The 21,524-nt window shown below is 44.6% G+C and overlaps 1 protein-coding gene across 8 annotated transcripts in view; it reads right to left on the bottom strand.

Annotated features, from left to right (window-relative positions):
- Positions 1 to 21,524, bottom strand: part of CD44 (CD44 molecule (IN blood group)) — an 87,770-nt gene that overhangs the window by 35,458 nt on the left and 30,788 nt on the right. For all 8 annotated transcript variants that reach the window (XM_070427780.1, XM_070427781.1, XM_070427782.1 and 5 more), the window contains exons 2-5: positions 16,636 to 16,801; positions 12,674 to 12,807; positions 7,367 to 7,435; positions 4,968 to 5,195 (exon numbers count right to left, since the gene is read on the bottom strand). In XM_070427780.1, coding sequence (XP_070283881.1) covers positions 4,968 to 5,195; positions 7,367 to 7,435; positions 12,674 to 12,807; positions 16,636 to 16,801 — 597 coding nt within the window. The remainder of the gene's footprint in view (positions 1 to 4,967; positions 5,196 to 7,366; positions 7,436 to 12,673; positions 12,808 to 16,635; positions 16,802 to 21,524) is intronic.

Genomic DNA, 21,524 nt, shown 5'->3' with positions numbered 1-21,524 from the left:
CAGAACCTGCACTCACTAACAATCACAAAGGAGCATCAGCAGAAAATGACAACGGATGTCCTTTTCCTCAACACTGAAATACTTGGCATCAGGACAACAAATAAGCAGAAGGCATAATAGTTTACCTGTTGTTGCTGTTGTTTGATCCTGAGTCTCAGGCTGTGAATTATCAAACCAAGACCATATCTAATTAATGTGCTCCTGAGCTGCTGCATGGCTGTTTGAGTGCACAGTGGAAGTAATTGAATCAATCATGAAAACATCGTTTAGTGAGATCTTTCTACAAAGCCTTTACTCTTAGTTCTGTCTATACATAATGTCTGTATCTATTATAGAATGAAGATTAGAAAAGAAGGATCAAGGCCTGGTTTTACATTTCCACTCTCCTAAAGTCTCCTGGAATCCTATATAATAAAAGCCTAATATGCTAAGTGTCTGATCGGCCGTTCAACCAATCAAAGCATAATATGCTAATGATATGCTAAGGCCACTCAACCGCTCGCTATGACATGCACCAGGGAGCAGACACTCTGACCAGTAGGTTAGCTTGCTGCTGGGGTCCAGCCTTGAGCCCTCCTGCAGTCCCTCCCTGGCTGGCCAACCTCCTGCATCATTCCCCAGCCCCGATCATGCACCAGTGGGGTCTCTCAGCCTGGCCTGTGCCCTCTCGCAATCGGGGACCCCTCGGAGGATGTCAGGGAGCCGGTTTCGGCCCAATCCTGCAGGCCAGGCCAAGGGACCCCACTGGTGCACGAATTCGTGCATTGGGCCTCTAGTCTTAGGATAAAGTCGGAAATGCAAATTCTCTATAGGTGTCAATTCAGTGCTACTCATTCTTCAAATGGAATCCCCTGAATACAGGCTCAGGGAGAAATCAAGTAGCAACTTCATAACCAATGATGGAAAGAGATTTTTATATGTACTTGACTGGGTGATTCAGCTATGCACTAAAGATCTTCAACACAGAATTTCATAAAGTTGCTTTTATTCATCTATTTTTGGAGTGTCTTAAGAGGTGCATCCTCTTTTGGGTCTATCATTTTACCCAGGTAGCTCGTGATGACAACTGGCATTTGAAAGCTCCACTGACGCTCATTAACCTCAAGTCAAGCTTTATACTTTATGTAAGTCAAGCAGGAACTTTGCAAAGGGTATGTGTTCAACGTGTTGAAATCAGATCTCAAGCATCCGTCCATCACTTTCTGTCACTTTTAATTCTAATTCAGAATGTGTTTCCAGAAAGGAAAAACAAACTTTCTCAAGTTAAAAAATATTCTGGACTCTGTTCAAATTAGAGAAAGGATAATTGGTAATATTTTACAATTTGAAATCTCTCATTTGACTTTCAAGTTGGACTGATTCCAAAACGTTTTCCTATAGATGAAGAATGTCAAATATCACCAGAATAAACATCTAAACCACTTGTGAAAATCTGATAAAACTTATGACTTTTTTTCCTTAAAAAACTGATCCTACACATACACATTCTGAAATTTTTCCATATTATTTCAGGTGGTCTTGTATACTGTATGGCTGTCATTGACTCTACTGTAAGTCAATGAATTCCTGGTTAAAAACTTTGACTGTATACAGGCCAAATGTCAACCACCTGCACAATATATTCTATGCTACCAAGGACACATTTGCTCAGAATAAAGAGTAGAGAGAAAGGAGCCAATTTCACCAATGATGCCCTGAGATAAACCTGAGCATTCCCTAAAAAATTTGCAGACATCCCATTCTCACCTCAGAAACTAAATAAAGATGCATAACTCATGCTACCCTCACCCTATACCAGTGGTCGGCAAACTGTGGCTCGCGAGCCACATGCGGCTCTTTGGCCCCTTGAGTGTGGCTCTTCCACAAAATACCACGTGCGGGCGCTCATGTACAGTGCGATTGAAACTTTGTGGCCCATGTGCAGAAGTTGGTATTTTGTGGAAGAGCCACACTCAAGGGGCCAAATAGCCGCATGTGGCTCACGAGCCGCAGTTTGCCGGCCACTGCCCTAGACCCAAAAGAGGCCAACAGGAAGTAAACATGCAGGAGCAATATAGAAATTTCGCATTATTTTTTGTCTTCCTGAAAGGAGTTATAAGAAATTTGGAGGGAAAAGGAAAAAGCTACTGCCTAGCCAGCAGAGTTTCAATCCCCCCCCCCCCCACCCAAGTAAGCCATGCCAGACCAAAAATACATATATATCAAAAACATTCTTTGACACCCAGAAAACAAGGAAATAGAGTGCTCCTACACAGGAGTCGGTTTCCTGAATGAGTATAGGTTTCTGGATTCCAAAGAATTCCAGATCACAGATAGGAAAGGAGCTGATGACATGCCTCCAAGAGGGCTCTTCCAAAAATAACACTTACAGTAAAAGGTCTGCTGGCAATCCAAACCTACCCAGATGGCTGTTCTTATTGGCTTTCCCTACTGCCCACCCACTAAGGACCCTTAAGGAAGGGATGAGCCAGCCAAGTCAAAGAGCAATTCTAGGTACTCAGCCAACCCTCCTCTTGACCTCTGCCCTCCTGCACTCATTAGGGAGGATTCGCAATCACTCCCTCTCACCAAGTTCCAACTCTCAGCCCCAACAGTCATGACATTTTCCTCCCTGGGCTTAAAAAATGTGGTGTATTTAGGAACTCACCACTGCTAACTTTTCTAGTTTGTTATATGCTACTTTCAAGTTTCTCCCTGAATCCTATAGCATTTCAGTCACTCTGGGGTTAGCCCTGGACTCACTCTAGTGGACAAGTGAGTCTCTCTCTCTCTCTTCCTTAACTACTAAAAGAAACTTAGCTAAGTGCTTTGGAAAGAAGAAAGTACAATTCTCTTCTCAACACAAATCCTGAATTATGTTTCAGCAAAACATAGCACACTCCTTCCTTGCTTTCTGAACAGTGGAGAAGCCCCATGAAAGTAGGTCCAACTCAGAGTCCTCAGGAACGAGGGCAGCGTTTGGCATAGAGAAGACCTCAAGTACTGGTTGAATGAATGACTAGCTTACTAATAACCCTTACTTCCTTCTATATCACTCTCTAAGAATATTGTCTACTGGATCCTAAGCATTCGAATAAGCCCATTACATAATAGATATTCAATATTTGCTGACTAACAGGCAGAAAAAGTACTAAAAGACGGGCTATGAATGTTTCTTAAATGTGCTGACTGGCTACCTTAAAGCACAGGTGAACTACTCCGTATTTTAGATAGGCTACTAGCAGCTGGAATGTTAACTTCATCTAGTTCCCACAAGATAGAGTTTGTCAGGATTTTCTTCTTTGGGAAATGAAAGTTTAGGGTAAACATGACCTGCCTCCTGCTGAGACCAGTAACTGCTATCTGCCAGCATCTGACAAGAGGAGAGTGTGATGATAAGCACTTTCAGCAGGGCTACTTTAAGGGCAGGGAAATCAAGGAGCAGCAAGTAGCCAGCAGCACTGCCAGCTTGGTCTGCAGAAGTTTCTCTCAAGAAAGGTTGTCTGTGGGACTACAAACAAGGAGTGACAAACAGCTGGCTCCAGAGAGCCAATATTCTGGGAAAACATGGGCAATTTGCAAGTGCCTGCTTTTTGAAATGCTTCAAAGATTCTGCAGGAGACGACCAGGACCCCAAACCTACATGCACCACTCACTCAGCAAGCTGCTAATAGAAATTTAATCCACGGCTGAGCAAGCAACCTTACATTGACTCACGGGGCTTTGGAGGTTTCCTGGCTTCTGGGTGACACAGGATGGAAAGGGTCCTGTCTCGTCTCCAGCATTCACAGCCCAGTAAATCTCTGCCTCATTCTTTGGAGAGCAGAGTTCCACCCCTCAGGAGCCATAGCCAGGAAAAGAGCAAATCCACACCATACTAGGAAAGCGACTCAAGAGGAGACGCCCTGCCTGAGTTTGAATAATCTTCCACGGAAGGAACACAGCCACTCCGGAAGCATGTTTTAAAACAAACCCTGGGGGCAAAGCCAAGAGGGAAGTGAAGGAAGAGACAAGAGGGAGATGTAAATGCTTCCCAATGCAAGCGGAAGCACAAGAGGCCCAAACCCAGAGACCTCCTGGAAGGCACTGCTTCCACATTCCCACCCTCCCTGCCCCAAGGTAATGAATGACCCTCACAAACCAGGAGCCTTCCCCTACAGCTGGCATAAAAACTCTTAAGCAGATTTCATTTGATCAGATAACTCCTCCAGCTATGTGTCCCTAGACCCGTGGTCGGCAAACTGCGGCTCGCGAGCCACATGCGGCTCTTTGGCCCCTTGAGTGTGGCTCTTCCACAGAATACCACGTGCGGGCGAGCACGTACAGTGTCACTGAAACTTCGTGGCCCATGTGCAGAAGTCGGTATTTTGTGGAAGAGCTATACTCAAGGGGCCAAAGAGTCTCATGTGGCTCGCGAGCCGCAGTTTGCTGACCACTGCCCTAGACCAAAAAACAAAGAAATTGTTCAGAAATCCTGGGTGATGAATATGACTGAGTATTATACAGTCAATAGCATGAGTATAAATCAGGTTAAAACAGAAAAAAGATGAAGTTAAGAGAAACAGAAAGGAGCCAATGGCTTGTATGCACCTGTCGTGAGCCCAGCTTAGGAAAGTCTCACCCAGAGATGGGTAAGGACCAGCGGGAAATATGCAACACTGAGAACCACTTCTGTATCAGGCTTGACGTCACCCTATCGCTGGGACAAGAGAATAAGGAAAGTTCTAAAAGAAAACTTTTGACATGGCACCTCATATCCCACGGTAAGAAAAACAGAGCTGCAGGTGAAAAAAAAAAAAGAGACTATGTTGGCAGTAGCAGTCAATGCACACACGGCACTGACAGCCTGCACAGCCCACCTCCCCAAACGCCGTCACCAGCTTCCAGACAGGAGACACGCTGCATGTGAGTGCATACCACTCAAGAAGGACCGAGATGGTTTTGCAAATGAATCACTCGTGGGAAGCCCAGTGATTCACTGTCCTTACTGGTGTCGGTGGTATCCTCCGGGTAGTAGGACACTCCGGGACTGTCTTGGTCTTGGGTTGGGTGAGCAGTCGGAAAGTGGGTGTGGATGATGTAACTTTCTGGGGTGCTTCTTTCACTGTAGGACCCACTGCTGGTGTCATATTCAGCAGTGGTGTTGTTGATGTCATCAGGGTTAGTTCTGTATTCGCCCTTCTGGGTGTAGCGGGTACCATCCCGGTTAACAATACCTGGGGGAGAGAGAGAAGGCCCTTTTAGAAGGTGACAGCTGACACTTTCTGTATAGAAAAGACTGTGAATTATCGCATAAGATGGTGACTGTAAAGCTACTTTTCTTTTTTATTAGGAAAAGCAACACCTAAACTACCTGTCTAGTGGGGGGAGGTGTGGCTGAAGCATTGAGAAGAGTGCACACTCCCCTGACCACTCACGCACCTGGAAAATGAAGAGGGAAAAAGAGATTGTGTTTGGGAGTTGCCGTGTTGGGATTCCAGTGTTGTGTGGCTCCAGGCAAGGTAGGTACCTCTCTGAGCTTCAGTTTTGTCATTCCGTTATGAGCATAATGTAATATTGTGTGTAAAGTGCTTGCACAGTATTCAAAATATAGTTGGTGCTCAATAAGTGATAAGTCTCCTGCCTGGTTCCTATTGCCCTTCTCTAGCACATGTCAACTTTGTCCTATTAGTTCCACCGATTTCCAGAGAGGATAAGAGGGAGGAGACACAGAGGCTATTAGTATCAGCAGGGAATATATAGTTGCAAACTCACGCAAGAATTAGATTTTCTTTCTCAGGGTCCAATTTTGTCAGTTTAAGTGAATCCCTACTCCTGGATCAGAAATTATCATGCTTGAGTACTGACAAAGCCTCTGTCATCCTCAATGAAATTCAACCTTGAAATTAGGAAGCACAGATGTATATTAAGATCAAAATCGTTGGTTTAAACAAGAAAATGACTAGAATGGACAGGAGGAGGAAACGCAAGGATGAATTCACTCATTGTTCTTCCCTGAAAGTATTTGCCGCCTTCAAACCCGGGCTACTCACTGCCCAAGTGTGCATTTATCTGAAGTTATTTTCTGCTGTATTGCACTGGAAGGTCTGAAGATTTCTTTTGTCCACCTATCTAGCTTGCCCAAGTGGAACTATTCATAAAACATAAATTTAAAAACATTCCAAAGTCTCGGTCACCCTGATAATCTCTGCAGATGAGAATCTGATAAGGAAATATGACCACAGTTGCACAGGTCTGGACTTCAGAAGACATGTGTGGGGACCAAGGAAGTGGGACCTTTATTGAGCATCTACTATGGACCAGGCATGCATTAGACATATGCTTTCTCTTAATTCTCAGGGGGAAAAGTCACATATGTTGTTTCATTACCCAGATGAGCAATGGAGGCTCAGGAAGAGTAAGTCGCTCCTCTAAGTCCGCCCAGGTAGTAAGGTACTGGGATTCCATAACAGGCATGACTGAGACAGCACATCTCACACCGCAGGCCTCCACTTCCTAGTGCAAGGCACAGGCCAGGGACAAATCCCTCCATAGCAGTGGGGGCTGGATTTGTGTGGTCCAGGAAGATTCTTGCCCCCCTGCCACTGTCACCACTATTCCTAGGCACACTGAGAGGTCTGGCTCTTAGCAGGCAGACATCAGGCCTCCTCAGCACTGTCAAATACTTCTCAAGAAGTGAGGTTCAGAGGCAATAAGATCAGAGATAATAAGTCGACCTCTTTGAAAGTTTTGTTTGGGACACTGTTTTCTACAGTGCCAGATGTCTACGTCTGGGGATCACTTCACATAATGTTGAATCACGTATCAGGAAGTTTATACCCTTTATAATTATCTTTCAATACTCCAGTTAAATCAAACACAAAATCGTGGGGGCTAGAATGTCCCTATCCTACCTCTTAATAATCCCCCTCTGTGAGAGAGAACACAGCTCGGAGCCTTCAGCTGCTAGAATTTAAGAACATTATTTAATTTCCCCTACATTAAAATTTATTTTTAAGGGTACCTTCTAATGATGTCCAGGGATGCTGGCCTTTCATTTGCAGTGTGTGTGTGTGTGTGTGTGTGTGTGTGTGTGTGTGTTTTAATCATTCTAAGTAGAAAAGAATGGGTCAATTAAATGAAAAAACAAACAACAACAAAAAATCAATAATAGTGCTGTGTACATAGAAGTGCCCAAAAAAAGTGAGAGTGGTTTTCAAATGACTGAAGCTTGAGAAACAGTGCATTGGGTAAACCAGATAGAAGTTTTAAGCCATCCAAGAAAAAGAGGAAGGAAGAAGCCTTAGGGAAATGACTGCTATTCTAGTCAAATATAAAACATTGAAAATGCACTTGATCCCTTTCCCAAGAACAAGGAAAGGCAATCAAAGTTAGAAGAGATACGTACTTATGGATACCTCTCCTTCAAAGGCATTGGTCAGGTTTGTGATTGCGGTACAATCTTCTCCTTGCGGTGCTATGAGGTAAAAAAGAAAAAAGGCATGAGAACTCCAAAAAGTATGAGCAAAATCAATTCCCATTTCTTTTAGTTAATTAGTATGGAGTTTCATTATAACTTATTGCAAATATTTTCCTTTTCTGAAAGTTGGTTAAGTCTCCTGGGAACTTCCTTGGCCTTTGTGATGCATTTTTCATTTTTATTTTGCTTTATACATTTTTTTGGAAGCTCACTTGTTATTCTTCCCATCCCAACAAATCCATTCATTAACAAATACCTATGTTCTATATCAGGCATTGTGGAAGGCTGGCGGTACAACGATGAATAAGATAGACATGGTCTTTCTCTAATGAAGCACACATTAGCTTGCTTGTCAGCAAAAAGTAAGGAAGAAAGGAATGGATGGATGGATGGATGGGTGAATGGAGGCAGGCAGGCGGATTGCTATCACAAGGAAGGCCATTATCACAAATATTTTAAGTGTCCTGCCATACACCACTTGGTATCATAACATTAAACAAAAACACAAGTTGAACAAAACAGGGATTGGTTGCTTCCCAGTTCCTAGAAGATCTTTTCCCATAGTTAAAGGGATGTCCTTTACCTGCCTATTCTTTGGCCTCATAGTGAAACTAAAGGGCAGCAAGTTTTAGGAAAAGCCCTTCTTGCAAAGGCTGATTCAAGGATTTCTCAGAAGAGAGACTCTTCAAAGAGAAAGTTGCCTCCTTGGGAAGTACATTCCTCACCATCCAATGTAAACTAGCCCCTCAACACTCCCCCATGCCTGTCACCATCACACCTGGTCTGCTCTCATTTCTTCCTCTACCACTACCTAAAATTATCATGTTCATTTTCCTTGATGACTGCTCATGGCACATCTCCCAACCCCTACCACCTGCTGCACACCCACTTCCATAGAAATATTTAAGCTCCTCAGGATGAGTAGGAACCTCATCTGTCTTGGCCAGGATATTTATGGGGGCAGAGAGGGGCTCAAATATTTGTTGAATGAATGAAAAAGGAAAAAAAGTCCATTCTTCTAGTAAACACACCTAAGATGGAAACCCCCAAATAGTCCGCAAATATAAACAGGTCAAAAAACATTTAGATAAACCCTGAATGGCAATGCCATGAGAAATAATTAAAGGAAGCTCCAGATAAATCAGTCCATGTATTCATTATTTTAGGTATTTACTTAACACATAATAAAAAGGAAGCCAAAAATGTTCTTGTCCCTGCTTTTGAGGAATTCACAAGATCATGAAGGGCAATAATAATTAACATTCTTTAGATTTTTATAGTTTTCAAAATATTTTTCCAATAAGTCCCTCATTTAAGAATCAGGGCAAATAGTCGATCTAGGTGATGTTGAAGAGCATCTACCCAGTCTGCCTGGGGGCCGGGGGGTGGGGGGGAACACCACCAGAACTGGCCTGACCTGTGACCTGCTTCTGACATTGTTCCATTATACAGGCCCAGAATCTGACCTTGGATTATGACTTTTTAATGGCAGGAATGGAAGAACACCCCCCCGCCCCCCAAATTCAAACATAACTGCAGGTTACACTGGGAATTTCTAGGAGTTAAGTAATAGAAGTGGGCATGATGTCAAAAACTCTAAGAGAGTTTTGTAAATGATTAGAGCATTTGTTCAAATGGACCCCCTTCATGCTCCAATTCACCTTAACTCTTATGAAGAACATCAAATCTGGCAGGCACGCTGGCAGGATGGTGACCCAAATGTGCAATCAATACATTCATGCTCCCTTGTCAGACAGCAGGGCCTCATTAGAAGGCCTTTCCTTCTGTTTAATGAGCCTTGTGTTTCTGGGAGAAACAGGCCTGGTGGGGTCTTCCTGAACCTAAAGATTTGTTAGAAAGTCTCTGAGGTGTGCTTCCTGGTGGGCTGCATCTCAAAACCTTGCCTCCACTGCACCAAAAACAGCCAAGGAAATGGTTAACTATTCAGTCTAGCCCACCACTCGGCCCCAGATAGAAAGATACCTTCCTCAATGCCTGATACATTCTAGGTATCCAATAAATATTTGTTCAATAAATGAGTGAATGAATACACAAGTAAATATAGAATCTTCCCTAAATTCTCCTTCAAAAGCGAGGCGTTTTATTCAAGGCCAACTTTAAAAATGAACTCATTCAAGTCAGTCCTCTGTTGTTTACACAGAAGCCACCAGGCTCATGCTGGGCCTTCTCGCTGACAGATGAGGCAATAAAAATCACCAAGCCTTTGCAGGGTCTGCCTTATTTTCATTTGTAAACCACAGGCTGTGTTTTATAAAAACATTGCTGAAATTGTAAGCATGCAGAAGCTATCTGCTAAGATTGAGCTGGCTTTGGTCCCTGCAACCAGTTTGCCGGGGGAGGGGCGTGGAGCGCATCACTGGGTCCTGCTGGTAGTTCTCAGGCTGAGTTGGATGCAAGGATCTTTCCACTGAGATCCGTCACATTGTGCGGAGGTTATCAAGATCTGTAGCTCACTTAATATCCCCATCATCTGACTCTCAGCCAAGACAGTTTAATGAAAGCAGTTTATCTTTAGATAAACATTCTTCTTAACGCCTTCACTTTTTGTCTTTGTTGCTTCAACAAGATTAACTCTCAAGATAAGAAATATGGTCCCCTGCTCTTTCTCATTCCACTCTGCCCTGCACAGTACTGAGCGCACATAGCTGATCAACCAACACACTTAAAAACTTCAAGAAAAACTTACAAAAGCAGCCTACCCATATTGAGTAAATTTGTAAAGGAGAAAAAGATAAATGTCACTCTGAATTTCACGACTTTAAGACAGCCAACTTTGCTATGCAGTTCACCCCCAGGACTTCTCAACTTTTCACTCCCAAAGAGGAGGGAAATGAACAGTACTCTTCACTTACTTCTCTGAGGACAGGCCCAATCTCTTGGGCAAAAATAAGGACAGGGAGAAAAGTCTCCGTAGTAACTTGCCTAGATGACTTCATTTCCAGGCAATAAAACAAGGTGAGCTTCTACCTTTTTGAATTAAGGTTCTTTTCAGCACGTGACAGCAACTTGTAAATCAGGTGAGACAACGTGGATATGCAACAGCATAATTTATTGCAGACATTCACTCAACACAGCTCAATGGGAGACAGAGCAGGCAGAACCCAGACACTCTAAGGCAGCGGTTCTCAACCTGTGGGTCGCGACCCCTTTGGGGGTCGAACGACCCTTTCACAGGGGTCGCCTAAGATCATCGGAGAACACATATATAATTACATATTGTTTTTGTGATTAATCACTATGCTTTCATTATGTTCAATTTGTAACAATGAAAATACATCCTGCATATCAGATATTTACATTACGATTCATAACAGTAGCAAAATTACAGTTATGAAGTAGCAACGAAAATAATTTTATGGTTGGGGGTCACCACAACATGAGGAACTGTATTAAAGGGTCGTGGCATTAGAAAGGTTGAGAACCACTGCTCTAAGATATACAGTCTGGTGCTAGCCCTTTTCCATAGGGCCAACCCCCTCACCTAAAGCACAGTCTTCCCAACTCTCCCATGAGCTCTGCCACTAAGATAAGCTAGCTAGACCACATGTGGCTCTGTGTCTATTTCCTCATTATTTGCATGGGGTTTTTCTCATTCTCATGTCATTAGAATGGACATACTGGGTATGGGTATGGGACCTGGGTATGGGCCATGTACTGTGTACCCTCAGTTGGACTAGCCTCCTTTTGGTCAAATGCCATTTGTGTTCTTTGTTCATATGACAGGGAGGAGTAAATAGTCTACATTTTTCTCCTGATTTTGTATATTCCTCCACAGGTTTAGTGACCTGTAATATTTTTGGTCACACCATTTCAACTAACCAGCCCTGGTAATTTCTCTTTCTCCTAAACTCTAGATTACCCCTCTGAATTCTCACTCTGATCCCTACTGCTCATGCAACAGTGGGTGGCATGGCATAGTCTAAAGCTACTGATGTAATCCCACAATTCCTTTTGATGTCCCTACTGTAGCTTAAAAAGCCATGCAGATTTTATTTTCTACTACCATATATAAAATCTTTGTTTGTCTCATAAAAATAATGCCTTACGTCATTATCTAACACTATCTGTGTTTGTCTCATACTGAAATGTCTTCAGTCACTTGCCAGCTAATTAAAGCCTTCCTGTCTTTAAGGGAAACTGGCACGCCAGGTACAAGTGTCAAGTTGACCTGGTATCTTTATCATCCCCTTCACACAACCTCAAACCTTTTGGGGGGAACAGAAGGCTCGGTTTGAGAAGGAAGACATTTGATTGTTGGCATTCAAAACATTGACATTTATGGGTTTGACCCTTCTCAAAAGACCCTGAAGATTCACGATGCAAAGAAATCTTTAGTGTTGCTGGGGCCTGTGAATTAGACTTGCAAACTTGTATTTTTAAGCCAGTAGTTGGAAGCAAGCCCCTTAGACAGGGAGGGGCCTAGGCAGCAGCCCAGCATGCACATCTTAAGGTTGTTTCCTTATTCTCTAGTTGTCAGGCTCCCAACTCTTGGGTAGGTAGGGACACTCGACAGGGTCAAAGGCGTACCCGTATGTCCTCCCAAACTTCTCTCCAGCCCCAACATATGATCAATACCTCTAAGCTAAGCCAGTTGCTTTGTACTCCCACGCTGTCCTTGGATTCATGTAACCCCACCATCTTAAAAACCCTGCAGTGACTTCCCATCACCCTCAGAACAAAACCCAAACTCTCAACCGTGGCCTACAAGGCCTTAGGTGATCTGGCACTTGCTTCCCTCTCTGACTTCATTCCTTGGCATTCTCTCCTCTGATCGCCTGGCCTCCCTGCTGTTCCGGAACAGGCCATGATGCTCCCGCGCGTTGCCTGGCTTTGCACCGGCTACCCGCTCTGCTCGTGGCTCCCTCCCACATTTCACGCAGGGTTTCTCCTCAGAGGCTCTTTCTCTAACCACCTTCTCGGAAGAAAGCTCCCCTAGAACTCTGAAGCCTCTTGCTCTGCCTTCCTTTTTATAGCTCTTCTCTCCCTGGCTTCATAGACAGCATTTCATATTTACTAGCTTACTGTTGGCCTCCCCAGCTTAGCAGGCAAGCACCCTATAGACAAGAATTTTCTCTCTGCTGCCATGTTCCCCGAACATCTGGAAGCTCCGTGAACCCCCACGCAAGCCCAGATTGAACTGCTCTTGGCCACGCTGCCATGGGCTTGCCTGCCAAAAGCAATCCCAAACACAAAGGCAATCCACTTGGAACCAACCTGAAGCATTGTAGCAGTAGGTGTCGTACTGGGAGGTGTTGGAGGTGAGGATGTACACCCCTGTGTTGTTTGCGGCACAGATGGGGTTGGGGTGGATGCGGGGAATCACCACGTGCCCTTCTATGAACCCGTACCTGCAAAAGAAACAGCAGCGGTTAGCCACCTGCGAGGCCGTGACGGTATTTCATCCCATGCCATCAAATGATACGTCATGCAGCGCAACGCTTCATTCAACTCACCCTGAAGAGATGTTTAAGGTTTCGGCCAGTGAGTTATGTGAAATCCAAAAATAACAGCAGAGGGAGCGTGAGAGGGATCAAGGCTGATAGAAACAAAGTGATTTCATTTAGGGCTCTATAAAGCTTTTCTTTTTGTTTTTTTAAAGAGATTCGTGAAAGAAAATAGTTTCAAATAAAAGTTGTGGTCAAGTCAGTTTAGACAAGCAGAAGGAAGTCCAAGTCACAGAAGAGAAAAGAATGACCACTTTATGATGTGGGTCCACGGTGGCGCCCCATGACTTTCATACTTTTTCAGGGTATGCATACTTTTTCAGAAAATGCATAAAATGACCAGCTCCCTTAGGATAGAATTAGGTGGCTGATCACTTCAGCCCACAAATGTCAAATCTGCCTCATTTCCCATCCCCACGCTTCTCTTCCCGCCTCGCCTTTCCCTGTGATCCCTTCATTCCAAACTCCGTTACTCTCCACACGAAGGCTTGTTCATATGCCAGATACATGAGCGATTCGCCTCATGAGCATCCCAGGCAGAATTTCATTGCCAGGGGAAGTAAATTGACCATCATTAAAATAGGAGTAACAGCGATTAAGTCAGTAGATAGCAATGCCTCATTTAGCTCAGGAATTTTCCAGAAGCATCATAGCCAGAGAAGCATTTAAACCACTCTGCATCCCCCTCCCCCAAGGTATTTCTGGGAGCATGTTGGAGCTGGAGACCCTTTCAGATAAAACATACAGCACCCAGCCTCTTCCATCAGCATCATGGTGGCTACTCACTGCACAGTTTCTCTGGGATATAAATGCCTCAAACAAAAAATTTGCAAGGGACGAGGTGGCAGCAGGGGAAAGGCAGAGAAGGAGAAGCTAAATCCAGCAGGTTTTTTGAAAAATGCAAAGCTAAGGCACAGCCTTTATCCTTTTAATCTCTCCTGATGGTAGCAACAATAGTGCATGACCCTGCAAGACCCGTGGAAATGGCTGTGAGTTTGAAATTTCCAAGCACATAGAACTCATTAAGTCTATGTTGCAATTGCAGCTTGCATGACTAATTCCTCATCTAAACAGACAGACTGGTTTTTCCAAAGACTCTTTAGCTTGGTGAGGGGAGGGGTCGCAATTAAATGTCAGTAAGTTTCCATATATCTGAGAATTGCTACTAATCAGGGTGGGGCAGACAGCTACGGTTTTCTCATAGCCTGAGACTTTGCCATCTGTGCTATGGCACATAGCTGATTCATTGCTACCTAAGTGAAATTATGGAAATGAGTTTTGCAATGCTTACTTTCAGCTATGGGTGGAACCATAGATTTCTTTGACATAGTGTCTCCCTTTTTCTTTTTTAAATGATAATACCCGGTGAGCCTACTCCCATCCCACCCTTACTGCATGCACCAAGTCTGTTTTACACTGACAATCTAGAACAGCGGTTCTCAACCTGTGGGTCGCGACCCCTTTGGGGGTCGAACGACCCTTTCACAGGGGTCACCTAAGATCATCGGAAAACACATATATAATTACATATTGTTTTTGTAATTAATCGCTATGCTTTAATTATATTCAATTTGTAACAATGAAAATACATCCTGCATATCAGATATTTACATGACGATTCATAACAAGCAAAATTACAGTTATGAAGTAGCAACGAAAATAATTTTATGGTTGGGGGTCACCACAACATGAGGAACTGTATTAAAGGGTCATGGCATTAGGAAGGTTGAGAACCACTGACCTAGAACCTACATTCCCTTGTTAAGTTATCCTTGAGTTTTTGCCACATCACATGGATGGCCAGTTTTGTGAGTCACAGCCAGTTTTGGTGTCACACTGTACATTTGGGGATATTAACATTTACATGTGTGTATATTGCATGAGTAGGTTGCTGTTCACAGAGAGAAAAGAAATACTCAGCACATCCGTGCATCATACCTGCATCTCCCCTTTGTTCTCAGTCCTTCCTTGCGGTTTGGTCATTAAAATCTTGCCCTGGGCTCAGGTGAAGTAGGACCTGAATCTGGACTCCTCCCCATGCCAGTGATGTGGCCCAGGGTGAGCTGGGGAACTTCTCTGAGCTTTTGTTGCTTCATGCATAAGTAGGGTAATATAATCTACCATGGTGCCCTTCGAGGGTTAAGTGAGGGGTTGTGGGCAAGTGCCCAGCATCTGTGCGCTCACTGATGGGCAGTGGAAAGAGTAATAACTTCCCTCTTTTTCAGCCTAGGACAGCAGTTCTCAACCTGTGGGTCATGACCCCTTTGGGGGTCGAACGACCCTTTCACAGGGGTCACCTGAGACCATCCTGCAGAGCAGATATTTACATTATGATTCATAACAGTAACAACATGACCGTTATGAAGTAGCAATGAAAATAATTTTATGGTTGGGTCACAACATGAGGAACTGTATTTAAAGGGCCAGAAGGTTGAGAACCACTGGCCTAGGAGACCATGTCTGTATTTTGTAAGTAGGCCTTGTCTGCATTTCACAATCAAAATTCAGCTCACTAAATCCACTCCCTTAGTGGATGTCTCTAGCTGACCTAGTCCCAGCCATGGTTGAACAATTAGTCTTGGGAATAGAATCAATGGATGTGCTAACCGGTCTTCCTTCATTGCAGACCACAGCGCAGGTGAGCAGCCGGCAGAGCTAGCTCCCTTTCTCTGTCCCTTTCATGTTCTCGCCAACGTACCTCTGAATGCATACAGATGTCTTCTACAGCCGCTCTCTGCTTTAGAGCAATGCTGCGCAATACAACTGTCTGTGATCATGGACACAGTCTGTAATCAATGTTGTCCCATACAGGAGCCACTAGCCATTTGTGGCTAGTTGAGCACTTGAAATGTAGATTGCTGCAAGTTACTGTTTAAGACATAAAGGTTTTCCTTTTGAGCAAGAGCCTCCGCTACCGCTCATAAAGTGGGTATCTTACTCTCTAACCAAGGGCGGAGATTGATGTATTGAACGTTCCTGGTGTCATTCCATTGCAAAAGCACAGAACGGGTAGCGGTGGACTGGGATGGAAACCGAGCAGTTGTTCAGATGACTTAGAGTGTGTCTAGTGAAGACCAACCAAAGCATACACTTCACTGTGGCCTTCACCACAACTTGCTCTTAAAGTGCACCCCTCGACCAAGGGTTTGAGGAAAGCTCCACGGAGCACGTGGTCTCCACAGAAGTCTCTCAGGAGGCCCTCCTGAGTGAGTCCCTCTATTCTTTCCCAGTCGCTAGTAATTTGTCTTAATAATTTTCATGCCCCCCCCCTTTCAACCCTCTCAAACTAAAGCAACATAGAAGAGAATAAAGAAACAAACAGAAAGAGAAGGTTGTTTGAAAAATCTGCTTTAAGCCAAGTCTGCAGGGCCTAGACTCCACCAGGCACATATTTATTTTAATCCCTGTTATTTGGTTTACGTTTTCTTGTGGTTCCGACAATAATATTGCACGTTTCTTCAAAGCCAGGAGAGCGCCATGTGGAAGCACGGCAGGCATTAGGATTCCGGCTGTTGACCCTTAATGGCCTCCTCTGGGCAGCCCCGCTATCATTTACAAGGGTGTCTTTAGAGGGCTTTAAATTTCCACTGTCAGGCAAGTTCCAGATTGACCGTGCCAAATTAATAGGTGAGGCCAACAGGCAATCATCCAATCAGATACCAGGGAGGAGCCTCCCCGGAGCTAAGTCCCACCCCTCAGCCAAGGCAGCCAGCGCTCTCAGTGGGCTCTCACCTGCAGGTCTCAAACCCCGCTCTCCAGGCTTCCTCCATCTGGGCCATGGTGGGCAGGGTGCAATCGAAAGCCTTGCAGAGGTCAGCTGCCTCAGTCCGTGAGATGCTGTAGCGACCATTTTTCTCCACATGGAATACGCCTGCGTACCGGCAGGTTACATTCAAATCTATGGGATGAAACAAGAAATGTGAATATTCATTTGCATACATAATGAGGGAGGGGTAAGAAGTTTGTTTTTGAGCAGCCTCGTTCAAAAAGCCAAATAAACTCTACTGCTCCAACATTCCAAAGCACCATCACACTTGGCTCAAATCTGGGCTAAGACACGATTAAGTCCCATCACTCCGACTTCCTCCCCATCAATTGCTGCACAACAAACTCCTTTAAAAGCATATGATTGGGAGCGCTGCTAACCACGTTGGGTTTGGCGCTGCTTGCCTGAAATCGAATTTTGCTCAAACAAACTCTTAAAATGTTGAATAAGCCTCAGTTTGTCTCTAATGGCACCGCCACTTTAAAAGGCCATTTGACGGTTTCTTACAAAACGAAGCATTCTCTTAATATTTGATTCCGCGATCACACTGCTGGGTAGTTCCACAAAGGAGTTGAGAACTTATGTCTACACAAAAACCTACCCACAGCTGTTTGTTCACAATTGCCAAACTTTACAATCAACCAAGTTGTCCCTCAATAGGTGAATGAGTAAGTAAAAATAAAAAGCACATGACTTATGTCTGATTATTAAAACAAACTTGTTGAAAACTTACAAAATTCTGGAAAGTAAGGAAGGAAAAGCCAGTCCACCACTAAGAAAGCATGGCTAACATTTTAAACATCTTGTTGCATCTTCTTTTAGTTTGTTTTCTGAATATGTGTATGTGTGTTTCTAGTTAAAATAATACTAAATATACAATTTTAGATTTGGGAGTCTTTTCTCCCCACATTTTCCCACAATCATGTGGTCTTGCTCCCTTGCTTAGAATCTCCACTGGCTTCTGGCTCCACCCAGAATAAATAAGATCTTATCTGCTGATAAGATCTACGTGTTCTGGCTCCTATCTCCCTCTGTAAACTTTAAGCAGCTCGCTCTGCTCCAGGTACAGAGCTTCCCTTCAGTTCCTTTGGGCATTCTGGGCCCTTTCCCACCTTCCAACATTTATATCTGCCTTTCCCTCTGTCTGGAATGTTCTGTCCTCGGATTATCCCATTCTTGTTTGTCAACTCCACATCACCTCTTAGTGTCCTTCCCTGAACACTCTAATCCAACTCTCGGCCCCTCCCTCACCTCACCTGGCGTTTGTGTCTTCACAGCAACGTGTTTATTTATTTGTGCATTTAGTTATTATCCATTTGCCCTTTCTGAGATGGAAGCTCCAAAAAAAAAGGAAAGGCCTTCCACCGGTTTACAGCTGTGTCCTAATGCCCACAACAGTACCTGACAGAGAGGGGATGCTTAACAAATATTGTTGAATGAATGAACGACTCATTAAAACATCTTCAAAAACACACTTGTAACATCTTGACAGATAGGTCTAAGGCCTGGTGTTTGCTCCCAAGAGTTAACGACATCCCCTAGGAAACCTAACTGCTATTCGTTGGTGAAAGTGATCTGAGCCAAGGACTTCTGGGAGTTTTGCAGCTATTAATCTGAAATCTCAATAAGGAGCTGAACGATCGTCTGGTTCCATAGGATCCTCTGTAACAATCTCAAAAGGCTGAAAAGGCCTTCATTGAAAACTCATTTATTTTTCTGGAACTGTTATCCCGGTGTGCACTTGAGTGAGCTCCAACACCGAAAGGTTATGTTATTGACACCGTCCTGGTGAAGCCTAATTCCTCCTGAGCACTTCCTTGAGCCTCCAAGACAGGACTCCTGGACTCTTGCCGACAGTTCCTTGGGGACTGGTGGACCTTTTGCCATCAATATGTTAGTTACGAGCAAGGTCTGGATTCCGACAGATCTGGCTTTAACTCAAAATCTCTCTATCATGTGTGCAGGTCTGCAGATCATCAGGAAGATTCTGCATATTAATCAGCAAGAACATTGAGACTCAGAGAACTGAGTTGCCCAAGGAAGTGAGGATTTCCGTCTCAAGCCTGTAGTCACTTTCCAGAATCTCAGGTGCTTTGTTCTATACTCTGAGCCAATAGCCCAGGCAGGGGAAGCCCACTACTGCATTGTCCCTGGGTACCCGGAACCTCTGGGGTTCTGTGTTGCATCAGCTTCCGAGAACCCTGGGGGGGGGGGGGGGGGGGGGGGAGTGTTTTTAATGTATATCTGTACATATTACTTATAGGTGGAAAAACTAAAGCTCAGAAAAAGTAAGCAACTTTCCCAGCTATTAAGTGGCAGAGCTGGAATTTCATCTTAGGTCTGTTTAGATATCAAACCCATGTTCGAAACCACCTTGCCACTTGCCCTAGGATCTTGTGTTATTAGAACAATATTTTGCTCTGAAGGAAAGAGGAACGCCTACGCTACTGGGACATGAGAGCAGAGAGAGGGTCAGTATGATTGAGCTGTACAGGCAACAAGGACTCTCTCCTTTCTGAGCAGGAAGCAGGTTCCCACCCCTAGAAAACAGTGTCAGACAAATGCAAAGTGTGGTGACAAGTGAACCATTAAACTTCTGTGTGCCCTTTCCTGACTCGGAAAACAGTGAGAGAAGAAACAAGCAATGACGCTTTGAAAAGACATAGTAGTAAAGCCTATCTCAACTGGTGTTCCTTGCCTTTGTTTGTATCATGAGCATGGAGGTGCTTTTAAAAACTTCAGAAGTAGGAGAAATGGAGAACATGTGTTTTGGTATGAGATTCATTCCTTTTTGTCTGTAACGGTGCCCCCCTTAGCCAGTCACACAGCACGTGGCTGATGAAGCAACAGGAGCAGAGAGGAGGGAACCGCACAAGGCCCTTTTGAAATACTGTTTGTTTTTACGGACATTTTCAGCTTTGGTGTCCGTTGGCCAATCTTAGCAAAGGGAACCTGTCACGCTGGGTGGAAGCCCTTTCGGGGGCTCTCCTTGTCTAGCCCATCAATGAAAAACAAAGCATCCCCATTCACTTCTTGGAGGCAAGGCTGGGAGGGGAGACTTCAGTAGATGGCAGGAGAGGCCCACTGCCTGTCCGTGCTCAGCCAGGCGGCAGCTGTCACTCCCCGGTTAAAAAGAAAGCCTGGTTAAAAAGAAAGGCCGAGGCGTGGCGGTGGTTTGGCGCTCCGTGGCAGTTTCTGTCTTATTAAAATAGATTCTAGTTTGCTACCTGGCACACAGATATGCAAATGCAACAGGAACCAATTCAGGTTGAGACTTTAGAATAAAGCCCTTCGTGCCACAGCCAATGTAACTTGACAGACAATACCCGCATGCATTGTGTGAGTGTGTCTATATGTGTATATGCAAGTAGTGGTGTGTGGTTGTGTGTACTCTGCTCAGCCAGGACAGGAAGAAACAGCTAAACTTAATCTTCAGCCCCAGGTTTAAACAAGGTCTGACAGACAGTAGGCATCAGCCAAGGGCTGCCAAATGAATGAAGAGATTCTATGCAAATGTGAAAATTCCACAGCCTACACTTATCTTAATCTCATGAAAAAGTCCAACTCTTAATCCTGACGGCATTCGGCCAGTCTGGAATTGCAAAGATGCTGCCAAAACTTCATTTCAGGTCAACTAGCCCATGAGTGTTCACAGTTCCTTCCCTCTGGGTCCTTCATACGTTAAAAGGGACCAGACCTTCAGGGCTGTGTGTCCTTCCAGTCCTGATAACTTATGATGACTTCCCAAAGGGCTTCCTTAACACTTATGCCAACCAAAATTCTTACCCCAGAGGGTATTGTTAATAGTACCAACGGCAATAACACAATAAATACATCTTGTGTGTTTATTATGTATATGCTGGACACTATTCTAAGCACTTTATAAGGACTGACTCATTTTACCCTTAAAACAACCCTAGGAAATGGGTTCCATTATTATCCCCACTTTCCAGATACAGAGACTGAGGCACAGAGAGGGGGGGAAACATGTCCAGGTTCCCAGAGCTGGCAATGGTGGAGCTGGGATTCAAATCCAGCCAGTCTGGCACCAAGAGTCCACAGGCTTATCCACTACTTAACTGTACACTTGATTTAAGGAACTTTTGTCAGGTTGAAACGGCCCCGGTGTGGTAGGGACAACCCCGGTCAGGTTGAAACGGCCCCGGTGTGGTAGGGACAACCCCGGTCAGGTTGAAACGGCCCCGGTGTGGTAGGGACGACCCCGGTGAGGTTGAAACGGCCCCCGTGAGGTAGGGACGGCCCCGGTGAGGTTGAAACGGCCCTGGTGAGGCTCAGACGGCCCTGGTGAGGTTGAGACTACTCCAGTGAGGTTGGGACAAATAAAGGGGACCAGTATGGACTGATGAACAGGGGTAGATACAGAAGCAGAGCAACATTGAACAGAATGTTAAACTACAGTGGGAAGCCTGGGGAGGGTTGGGGGTGGGGGGATTAAGAGACCAACTGAAGGACTTATATGCATGCATATAAGATTAACCAATGGACACAAGACACGGGGCGGGGGGTGCGGGGGGTTGGGGCCGGGGGAATGTCAAGGGGGGGAAAAAAGGAGACATATGTAATACTCTTTGTAATACTTTAAGAAATAAAAATTATTAAAATATAAAAAAAAAATTATTAAGGAACTTTTTATGGCCTCTCAGCCCCCAATGTATGGCTGCTAATATTCCATGGCAGTTTCTAAGTAAAGTTAGAGCAAGGCTGAGGCGTGAGTAGCCATGGACTACAGCTCACTGGCAAGCCCCAGTATCTGTGGCAATGGTACTGGCCACGCTGCAAACCCTGCAGACACACAGGACTCCTGAGATGTCTGTACGCCTCTCCTGAGAAACAG

The sequence above is a fragment of the Myotis yumanensis genome, unplaced genomic scaffold (genome assembly GCF_028538775.1).
Source record: "Myotis yumanensis isolate MYYU_CA2020_CCGP unplaced genomic scaffold, mMyoYum1.0.hap1 SCAF_10, whole genome shotgun sequence".
NCBI lineage: Eukaryota > Metazoa > Chordata > Mammalia > Chiroptera > Vespertilionidae > Myotis > Myotis yumanensis.
Note: the sequence above shows the minus strand (reverse complement) of the source record. Positions and strands in the feature narration are given on the sequence as shown.